This window comes from Eucyclogobius newberryi, unplaced genomic scaffold (genome assembly GCF_026437365.1).
Source record: "Eucyclogobius newberryi isolate DKJ021-1_F unplaced genomic scaffold, fEucNew1.0.hap1 SCAF_7, whole genome shotgun sequence".
NCBI classification, from domain to species: Eukaryota; Metazoa; Chordata; class Actinopteri; order Gobiiformes; family Gobiidae; genus Eucyclogobius; species Eucyclogobius newberryi.
In genome coordinates this window covers 30,489,210-30,500,388 of record NW_027316389.1, presented here as the reverse complement: position 1 = coordinate 30,500,388, position 11,179 = coordinate 30,489,210, and the positions used below count along the sequence as shown (strand labels likewise).

General features: G+C 43.1%; 1 protein-coding gene across 1 annotated transcript; it reads left to right on the top strand.

Moving 5' to 3' along the window:
• Positions 1 to 2,778: 2,778 nt before the first annotated feature.
• On the top strand, positions 2,779 to 11,129 carry LOC140348666 (cytochrome P450 2F3-like). Its single transcript, XM_072434684.1, has 11 exons — positions 2,779 to 2,952; positions 5,248 to 5,410; positions 5,788 to 5,940; positions 6,318 to 6,478; positions 6,569 to 6,637; positions 6,717 to 6,821; positions 6,905 to 7,040; positions 10,356 to 10,441; positions 10,507 to 10,608; positions 10,692 to 10,833; positions 10,906 to 11,129. Exons 1-11 carry the CDS (start codon positions 2,791 to 2,793, stop codon positions 11,082 to 11,084), a joined length of 1,458 nt encoding a protein of 485 aa, XP_072290785.1. The 5' UTR covers positions 2,779 to 2,790; the 3' UTR covers positions 11,085 to 11,129.
• The last annotated feature ends 50 nt before the right edge of the window (positions 11,130 to 11,179 follow it).

Here is an 11,179-nt window from a genome sequence, read left to right as displayed (position 1 = left end):
TAGTATGTACACAACGTTTACAGTTAAATTTACAGTAGTAATGAAGCAAGTGAAGAGAGCAGTGAGTGATTGTTGATATAAATTATAGATAAAGTGGCGGGTGTTATAAAGTGTTTATGAGTCCAACGGCAGAGGGAAAGAAGCTGTTCTTGTGGCGGGAGGTTCTGGTCCGGATAGACCATAGCCTCCTGCCTGAGGGGAGTGGCCTCCTGCCTGAGGGGAGCGGCCTCCTGCCTGAGGGGAGTGGCCTCCTGCCTGAGGGGAGTGGCCTCCTGCCTGAGGGGAGCGGCCTCCTGCCTGAGGGGAGTGGCCTCCTGCCTGAGGGGCATGGCCTCCTGCCTGAGGGGAGCGGCCTCCTGCCTGAGGGGAGTAGCCTCCTGCCTGAGGGGAGTGGATAAAATAGTCCGTGTCCAGGGTGAGAAGGGTCAGCTGTGATCCGACCTGCTCGTCCCGGAGTCCTGAGACGTACAGGTCCTGCAGAGATGGAAGTCTGCAGCCGATCACCTTCTCAGCAGAGCGTACAATGCGCTGTAGTCTCTGTTTGTCCCTGGCTGTGGCTCCAGCGTACCACACAGTGATGGAGGAGGTGAGAATGGCCGTGTAGAATTGCACCATCATTTCCACTGGCAGCTTGGCTTTGAAAGTACATCCTCTTCTTGATGATGGAGCTGATGATGGGCTCCCACTTGAGGTCCTGGGTGATGGTGGTGTCCGGTAAGCGGAAGAAATCCACGTTAGTGATGGGGGAGTCTGTGATAGTGATCATCTCCAGTGTCTTCTGGGCGTTGAACTCCAGGTCTTTACTGCTGCACCAGGACACCAGCCGGTCCATCTCCCTCCTGTGGACAGACTCATCCCTGTCTGAGATGAGCCCGATGAGGGTGGTGTCGTCCGTAAACTTGATTCGTTTTTCTGAGTCGTGGCTGGAGGTACAGCAGTTTGTGTACAGAGAGAAGAGCAAGGGAGAAAGTACACCGCCCTGTGGAGCTCCTGGGCTGATGATGATTGATGGTCCTTTTTTATCATTATGGAACTCATCAATCATTAAAAAGGAGGAAACTAATTTATAAATTAATCAATTTCTTTATAACAAATGCGTGAACAATGAATCTGTGCATCATTCTGTTTAATAATATTAAACAGAATGATGCACGGATTCATTGTTCACACATTTTTTGGTTCTTATTGTCCAGGTGGTGTTGTTGGTCGATTTGGTTTTAACAGCTACAGTTAACTTATCTTGTAAGGTACAAACCCTGCCATGCCACACTCTCTCTGAATCCTGGGGACACGGGGCTGGCGGTTCCCTCCCTTCGAACATCACCAGGGCACATACACACAGAGACCGTCAGGACTGCACGCCAATCCATGAGTAAGACCATGGGCCACCTCCGTTAGAGCACCACTACATGTATAGAGCATTCACACTGCAGGGAGAGCTCCGCACTCTCCCGCTGTTGGTGGCTTGTAAAGTGCAGCAGTGGCATGCAATAGAAAAATAAAAGAACACACAGACATAAAAACATACACTTAAAAATAAAACTATAAACTTGCCTTATTACACAGTGTAGATTAATCCCACATGTTGGAACATTCCAGGCATAACCACTAAGACAAGCAAGTGAGGGACGCTCCACCAGAAAAGTTATGTAATCGTGGGCGTCGGACTCATTCATTAAAGGACACTACTACTACTCTTCACAGCAGGTGCATGTCACTATAAAATCTGACCTCCACTTAGTTTCTCTGTTTCCCTGTCTCTGTGATCTATGTGCTGATAGTGCTGCCATGAAACTCCTTTTAAATAAACTCTTAAGTAGCAGGCTCCATAGGCTTTTTGGGAGTTCTTATTATGTCTCAATCTGTTCAGAAATCATTTACTTACAAAGTGCAAAAGTTTCAACTTGTTAATGTTGAATACTGCAGATTAATTAGCGGCCGGTTATTACAATGAGAAGGGAAAAGAGGACAGATCAGTAGCAGAAGAGCAGAAGGAGAAGACAGGCTTTAAATTGTGATCGAGGAAACGTATTATTCTTCAAAGTTATGAAATAAATTACATTTAACATTCAGCTGTAACTGAATCATGAACAGTATTGTATTATGTTTTATCATGGAAGGTTCTGATTTTAAACATACACAATATAACTTTTCATTCAGTGCACCTTTTTGCCAAAATTCCTGAAAAAAATCCACTTTGTGTACATGTACATAGTGCACATTTAAGAAGAACAGACTAATGGGACATACTTTCAAGGAATGAAAAGAAGACCAGGCTTGCTGACCTTGATTGTCTATTTGATTTCTTTATTGCTACATAGCAAAGTCTAGCAGGTCATTCGAGTGCGAGGTGTAGGTAAACAAACTCTGCTGAACTTTCTTGACTGATGTTTGTTGATAATGAATATTCTAATGTCTCTCGAGTCGTACAAAAGTATCAAGTAAATAGAAAAGAAAACCTGCCAAAAACAAACATTTTGAAATGTTTAGCTTATCGCTGTTGGACATTAACAGAATAGCACATTGACTCCTAAGCCAAAGTGTGATACTTGAGGATGTTATACTACTAAATGTATATTTGTACAATATGTTGTCTGTTACCGTCAGAAAAAAAATGTAATCCCACATTCATCTGAGAGTGGTCAATGATAGGACAGGTTTCAAAAGTAGTAACCTTGTGCAGATGACTTCTTTTGAAACCATCATCTGTAAAGCAAAGGTCCCAGGGGGGGTGGGGCTAAACAGGCTTTATAAATGTGGTTCTCTCCTTCCCTGTCTCACTCTCTCATCATGATTTGGCTTGTGCTGCTCCTGTTGATAAGTCTCTGTTTCTTTCTGATCCAGGTCAAATCGCAAAGGCCCAAAAACTTCCCTCCTGGACCCACCGCCCTGCCGCTCCTGGGGAACGTGCTCTGCTTGTGTTCGGACAATCCCCTGGCTGCTTTGGAAAGGGTATGGCATCTGCTCTAGCAAACACTTTTGAGACTATACATGCTTGAAGCTAATTATCCATGTTTTAGTAAAAATGTACTTTCCACACATGTGCAGAATGAGGTAAGGGCAGGTCACTTCATCTCTGGGCTTGTATTTACTGCTCTACAACATTTTAAAAATACTATAGCTAAAATTAAGACACAACCGTTCCAAGACTTTACTTTCCCCAAAAATGTTTTGCTGACACCATTGCAACCACAAGCAACTTAGGTGCACACTGTATATTTTCTGATGAAAGGGAAACTTTCCCTCCCTATGGAGACAAGCAAGCAGCCAGATTTATCAAAACGCTTTGAGGAACATTTATATTCATACTTAGCAGTGACATCACATTGGGGGTGACATAGTTTCACTATTACCATGGTGACATGAGCGTCCATTATCCTGTTTAGGTGATTATAAAGAAAAAAAGTGTTGTGTAAAAGTAGGGGTTAGGGTTAGTTCTTGCTAACTTGTATTGTTATACAAGTCTGTTTCAAATAAGATTGCAGGCAAAAGCTAGCTAGCATTAGCAAGCTAATTCTCAGTTTTCTTGATTATCAAACACCTAAACCAGGTCAGCAGGGGGAAACATCTCTGTAAAGCCTTGGACACAATGACCCATAGGAACGATGTCGTTCTTGAGGCTGCTTTACAAAAACAGAGTGATGGTAGACCGTTCTTAAGTTCATACCCAGGTTGATGGTCTTATCGAAGATTTTCTAGGAACAGCCTATGATGCCCCTCTTCCTATGAGCGCTATACGAATGCCTTACATACCCCCAATACCTGTGTTTGTGTGTCAAAACTCCACTCCAGAGACCCCTATTCCTACTAGAGTGGGCCCAAGCCCGGCATGGTCCCAGGGTGCAGAGCCGCACTGAGCATGTGTTTTCACGTGTCCCACATGCGGATGAGTGACAGCCGCTCCAGAGCTCAGAGTGCCACTCCAGATGCGACTGGGACCTACAGCTTTCACAATAAAGGTTTTATTTCGTGGCGATTTTTGCCTAATTTTTCGTGCTCAAGATCCTTCAGTTTTCTGAAAAAAACATCTTTTTAAATCTTTAATCTTTGGCTATGAGCTGTTCCACTCCAGCAGCTCTCCCTCTGATTGGTCAGAGCGATCCCGTGGTACTTCCAGGCCGCACAGCCACCAGATGTACCTAGCCGCTAAATATAAAGTGACGACATGCGCTTGCGATCCCGGCCCATTGAACGAAGTAAGTAAAGAGAAGTAGGCGTGACATGGGGAGCGGTGAAGACCTGCATTGTCGAAGCAGTGTCTCCACAGGAGGATAACGATTACTCAATTATGCATATATCACTCTAAATACAACTTAGAGCGGTTAAGTGACAAGAGGGAACACTTCTAATATGGTTAAAACCTATTGAGCTAAATAGGTTCCCTTTAAAACAAAGCTCGGATTAAAGTCTAACTTGGGTAAAAGAGCTTCAGATAGAGCAATACCTGCAGTTAGCTTTAAAGTGCATGTGTGATAGGTTTTACTACACATTTCACTAAACGTAAAGTAACGTAAAGTAAAGTGGTTATATTTCAAATCTGACTAAATTGTCACCTATTTTTTTCCAAGTTTGACCATCTCTGTGAAGTTTATGATGTTAGACCTGGCTAGAGTTGCAGATGTTATGTAGGTAATTCCACAACTGTTACCTAACAACCATATTGTACACAAAGGCCAAAATCCCCATGGCTCAAGGTATGATTTGACAAATAATAATACCTAAACACGTGATTGTCTAAACTGTCAGAATATTGGGTGCATTGCATGTCATTTGGCCCTGCAGTTAGGATGAGATGTTAAGTATGGATAACATAGATTGAGGTATTCCAGGAAAATGAAATATGAATATTTACAACAGGCGCCACCAAACTAACAAATAATTAGAAAAACATGTCGTGTCATAGGCACGTTAACACCCCCAGTTAAGGTATCAACTGTTTTCTTCTTCCATACCTGTCCAGGGCACTGTCACAAGATTTACTTACGAATCACACATCTGCACAGAGGCACAACTCACTTGTCGGCAGCAGTAGCTCAGTGGGAAAGAGCTCATCTTCAAAACCCACTCTGGTAGAGCGGTCAGATACACAGGTCTGAACGTGTAACTGGTTCCTTGATGTAAAGCGCTTTGAGTGCCTTGACAGTAGAAATATAAATGTGACCGTTTTTACTTTTAAGTTGTAACGTTGATCAAACTAAAATGTAGACTTTAAATTCTTGTCTGGTGGAAACTGTATTTCGTCTCCAGTTGAGGAGGACTTATGGAAATGTCTACAGCCTGTACATCGGCCCCAGAGCTGCCGTGGTGGTCAGTGGGACCCAGGCTCTGAGGGAGGCTCTGGTTACAAAAGGAGTGGACTTCGCAGGACGACCTCAGGACATGTTCGTGAACGAAGTCAATGAGAAAAGAGGTAAAGACAAATTAAGAGATTCTTTTCATCTCAATCAATAACTCATTTCTGGTGCATAATACATTGAAATGGTATAATTTTTACAAATGCTCATTCTTCCAAACACCTTGCACTGAATCACAATGTTGTAACCAAAGACATACAATGCTACATCCCCTGGTAAGAGAGGATAAATCATTATTACAAGATGGATAGTTAGGTGAAATGCAACTTATTGAAGTATAAAGTTGTTGTAAATGTATGTAGGTTACATTCTGTATTCAATGCCAAACGGATACTACAGGAACACCAGTGCTGCTTCAACTTGTGTCTAGACTCTTTACAATAATGACTATTTAATTAAAAAGCAAAATGCATGATAGTTTGCTCTGTTGTAGGAGTCATTCTGGCTGATTATGGTCAGAAATGGAAAGAGCATCGCCGCTTTGCTTTGATGACCATGAGGAACTTTGGTATGGGCAAACAGTCGATGGAGCAGAGGATTTTGGGAGAGCTACAGTACACCATTGATCATCTGGAAAAGAATGCTGGTGAGTGGATTTATTTGCAGGATAAACAAAACAGTGCTCTCTACCTCTGCCTTCTGAGATATCTTGTGTCTGAGAGAACAAAGAATCTACAGCTTCAATCATGGATGAAACCACAGCACCAAGTTTAATGTACAGCAGCCTATTCCTCTTTTCACTCAGTGTTAAGAGTTGAGGCCAGGGTGGAAAATCCTGCGTGTGCTCATCTGCCCCTTTTCCTGGAATTCACAGTGCTCTTTGCAGCCATCTCTGCTGAATGATCACGTTTGTCTTGGCCACTGGGCAGTTACCCATCCATGATTGCATCAGTAGATCATTTATTTTCTTTGGGAAGAGCAAATGTCTGCCATGGTATATAGAACTTACGTTTTTGTCCTTAGGAAAAGTTCTGAGTCCTCAGACCATGTTTCATACAGTCGCCTCAAACGTGATTTGCCAAGTTCTGTTTAATAAACGATATGAACATCATGAGGAGTTTATGATAACACTTGTGAACTCTTTCTGTGAGATTACCAAAATAATCAACGGACCTTGGGCATTTGTGAGTGACGTTATACAAGCATTTCTCAAATCATTTTGACCCAAATGGCGAACATTTGTTAATGTTTGACGTGTAACCAATATTTTTTAGCTTTATGACAGTTTCCACTGGGTTCGCCACTTACCACTGCCTTTCAACAAAGCTTTTGAAGCATTAAAGGTAAGGTTGCTCTTCTAATTTGATTATTCATTATTATACAAATAAAGAGTATTACAGACCTCATGTGTCTGTATCTCAGAGGTTAAAAAACATGACTATCCCAGTGATAAATGAACACAAGAAGAGCAGAGTGCCAGGAGAACCACGGGACTTTGTTGACTGCTACCTGGATGAACTGGACAAGGTGTGTGAGCAAAGCTTTACGGTTTACACCTGAATTATCATATGTAGCCAGTATTTCAACCTCTCATCTCTCTCTTTCAACAGAGAGGCACTGATTCTTCATTTTGCATAAATGAACTCTTGATGAACTGCCTCGTCCTTCATGCAGCAGGGACCGACACCACGTCCAACACACTGCTCTGCGGCTTCCTCTTCCTCATGTCCAAGCCTCACATCCAGGGTAAACCAATCTTTATGTTCAAATGTGAGTTAGTAGAGTGTGGTGCCGGGTGAAAGAAAAGGCGGTGCTGTGGCTGTGGTCAAGGTTCAAGCTTTCCTGCAGCAGAACTGAGTGACATCACAGCCTGCCTATAGTATTATTGTTGTTTTATGGTGCGCTATAGGAGCCTGGTCTTGCAACATCCTGCCTCTTTAAAAAATTGTGACTCACCCTGTTCCTAGCCTGTCTATCTTGATCATGCTTTCACATCTCTCTTAAGGAGTGTTCAGACCGCGGCGTCAGAATTTGCGCTAGACGCCCGAGTTGGACGCCTGTACATTTGAAGGCAGACTCTTTGGATGCGGCCCACTTGAGCAGTGGAGGAGTTGTTGTGTTTCCCGGTGTGGTGTTCTCTTAGTCCGATGCCAGACCAGGTTGAGAGAGTGGCCTTGGTGTATTTGCTTTACAAAGTCCAAAAATGGAGCGATTGGCTCGGCGCCTTGTGTTGGTCCACCAGATACTTCAGAGGTCAGCAGAGTTTAGTGAATATAATTTGCTATAAGAACTGCGTCTGGATGACTTTTGACCGGTGATAAACTAGATAACGAAATGCGTATTTAACAGTGGCAGGGTCAGGCCTTCAGATGTTTACCAAAAGATGCAGTGAATGGTCAACATAACAAAATTTTAAAGATTTTTTTTTTGAGAAAAGAAACAAAAATACCAAAACCAAAACTCAACAACCGCTCTTACAAGACTTTAAACAAAAAACGGCAAAGTTACAATCAAATCAATTAAAGAAAACAAACAAAAAACACTAAATGAGGCCCGGCCCACGATAATCGAAATATACCATGGCTAAATCAGACCCCAAATGAAACAAAAATACATCCAAATAAAAACGGCAAATGGTCAACGGCATCTAAAGAAAGTTTCATACGCTACCTGAAGACTGTGTTAGACAGCGTCTACAAAACAGAGGAAGGGGGGAACAATTATACAGACAATGTCACACATGCAACATACAACACCTCCCAGGCCCACAGCACTCACTAGGAAACCTCTAGGGCAGCCGATAGCAGAATGGCAAGGTTTACTTTTGCGGTGGGAGAGCAGTTCACATCTACCGGCTTCTAGCGTGCTTAAATTCTAGAGCTAATTACCTTGGAATGTGGAAGCTTGTGGAACCGGCTGGGCACTGTGTAATACGGTGGCTTGTAAGAGACATCGGTCACATATAGGTAAAAGAGAAAAGTTTATGCTTGACCTGTGCGGCCCATTGTGGACCTCATGGTGAAATGAGCAGGATTTCCTCCCACTTATTTCTACTGTTGACACCGCATAAAACCAGCGCAGACTAATACATACTTCCAATGTCTTTTACGCTGTCCTCCACGCGTCTCATTGGGATGGGAATGTGGGAATATTGTATTGGTATAAATCTTGCATTTATTTATGGCCGTGGCTGGAGTGCCGCGGCGCGGTCAAATGGCCGCACAGTTTCAGGGACCGCGGCATTTCCCTTATAGCCCGTTATAGCCTCATGGCTAACCCTAACCTTAACCCTAACCCTAACCCTAACCCTAACCTTAACCCGGCGCGGTCTAAAACGGCGCTAAAACGCGGTCAAATAGCGGCGCAGTTTCAGGAGCCGCGGCGCGCGGCCGGCAAAAAAATAACATGGCAGTTTCGGCCGCGCGCTGCGGCACTGCAGACACTCCCTTTATTTATTGTATTAATATGCCACCTCCAGTTCTACACAGACTCAATTTTACACAAATACTTTAGGCCGTGGCTGGAGAGCCGCGGCGCGGTCAAATGGCCGCGCAGTTTCAGGGACCGCGGCATTTCCCTTATAGCCCGTTATAGCCTCATGGCTAACCCTAACCCTAACCCAGGGCTCAGATTAAGGATTTTCACTTGTATAGCGGTGCTGCTAAACAATCCGTTAATTTTTCGAAATTTGTATAGCAATTTCATAATTATTTATTTAAAATGTATTTGTAAACATTCTATTTAAAAAAAACTTAACAAATTAACTTTTAAACACTTTTTTAAAAAATGTTTCTTTAAATAAAACAGTAAACATGCAAATAAAATTAGTTATTGAACAAATTAATGAACACAAAGTCAGATGGCCTTATTTACAACTTTCTTCCATATCATCATCAATCAGATTACTATTTGTAATCAGTCTCATTTACATATTAATTGTCATTACACTCACAAAAAATATGTATTAAGCTTCTGATGAAAAAATAAAGGTTGCTGTGGTGTTTCCATCATGGTGTATTTTATGTGTTATTTAAATTGTACAGCTCTATTTGACGTTCAATTCCATTTTTCGTTTTGCTATTTGATGACGGTCCCTAAGCACTCGTCTCGGCTCCGTCTGCACATTCCGATCAGTGTAATTCGCTGCGCCCAAAATACGCATCTGATTGTTAAAAACGACGTTCTCGTCACTTGGCAGTGTAAATATGAGTATTTCGGCATGTGAATGATCTGCAAAGACTTTTGCGTTTAGGAGCTATTGACCTCGGAAGTCTGAATCTGACGCTAAATTTACCGCACGTGGCTCCTCCCACTTTCAGACTCGCGATCTGTGACAGCAGCGGGACTCGTCATGTTCACACAGCGTCCTACATGTGTCATGTCGTTATTGACGATCGATTGACGAGTGATCAGTACTTTTAGGCGCTTTGGTGATACAATTGAACACACATTTTTGTATCGCAAAAGCTGCAATACAAAAGCACTTTTTTCTGACAAACGCATTGCATTTGAGAGAAATTGCGTCGCATTTTGCGACGCAATACCGCTTATTCTGAACCCTGTAACCTTAACCCTAACCTTAACCCTAACCTTAACCCTAACCTTAACCCTAACCTTAACCCTAACCTTAACCCTAACCTTAACCCGGCGCGGTCTAAAACGGCGCTAAAACGTGGTCAAATAGCGGTGCAGTTTCAGGAGCCGCGGCGCGCGGCCGGCTCAAAAATAACATGGCAGTTTCGGCCGCGCGCCGCGGCTCTGCACTCCCAATACTTTATAGCATTATTTTAGCGGCAAGACTTTTCCCTTGTCCTCCAATTAAAAGAATAGAGTTCCCGCTTAACTGGACGTGTGATTACAACAGAAGTGCTGATCCGTGGAAAATAGAGGGAAAAGTGGGCGGGGCAGAATAAGGTGAATACTGTTGAAGATTCCAGACGCAATAACATCTTCATGGAGACAAGCAGAAAATGTACATAGTGCACCTTTAAGACTGGTTCGTCTTGGTTTTGGAGACTAACCCTTTGGACTAAATGGTTCAACTTATTTTCTTTTCACCAGAGCGTTGTCAGCAGGAGATAGACCAAGTGCTGGAGGGGAAGGACTACGTTGTGTTTGAAGACAGACACAAGATGCCTTATGTCCAGGTAGAAATGTAGTAACTATAAAAGTTTATACTGTGTACATATGTGTTATCAAGTACTTTCTTCAGGCAGTTAATCACGAAGTCCAGAGGGTTGCCAAGACTGTTCCTCTCAGTGTTTTCCATGCAACCACCAAAGACACAGAGCTCATGGGCTACTCCATTCCTAAAGTAAGCAGCTAGCTTCCCACAGAAATGCAACTGCACTTTCTCTAATCAGGACATGAACTAAAGTTGCTCCACTTTGGTCCTAGGGCACTTTAATCATCCCCAACCTGTCGTCAGCGCTCAGTGAGGAGGGACAGTGGAAGTTTCCCCATGAATTCAACCCTGAAAACTTTCTCAACGACAAGGGGGAGTTTGTCAAACCAGACGCCTTCATGCCCTTCTCTGCTGGTACAGATTCCAGTCAACACAAAAAAGTGACACATAAAAAGCTCCTGTAATAATCATTTGTGTTTTGTCCAGGTCCTCGGTTGTGTCTGGGAGAAGGCTTGGCCCGTATGGAGCTCTTCCTCATCTTGGTGACTCTTTTGAGGAAGTTCAGGTTCATTTGGCCTGAGGACGCAGGAGAGCCTGACTATGAGCTGGTGTTTGGCATCACCATGACGCCCAAACCATACAACATGAAGGTGGAGATAAGATAACAATCGTCTGGGTCTATGTTTTCAATGTTAAACTGGAGAACAACTATTAGAATTGGCATTAACTGACATGTTTCAAAAGTCCTTCTTTGTAGTTA

Bases quoted from the DNA above. Each gene is read 5' to 3' on its own strand.
- LOC140348666 (XM_072434684.1), top strand. From the start codon at position 2,791: ATGATTTGGCTTGTGCTGCTCCTGTTGATAAGTCTCTGTTTCTTTCTG. The intron at 6,479-6,568 runs GTGAGTGACGTT...AATATTTTTTAG, and splicing joins TCAACGGACCTTGGGCATTT to CTTTATGACAGTTTCCACTG. The intron at 10,442-10,506 runs GTAGAAATGTAG...TACTTTCTTCAG, and splicing joins ACAAGATGCCTTATGTCCAG to GCAGTTAATCACGAAGTCCA.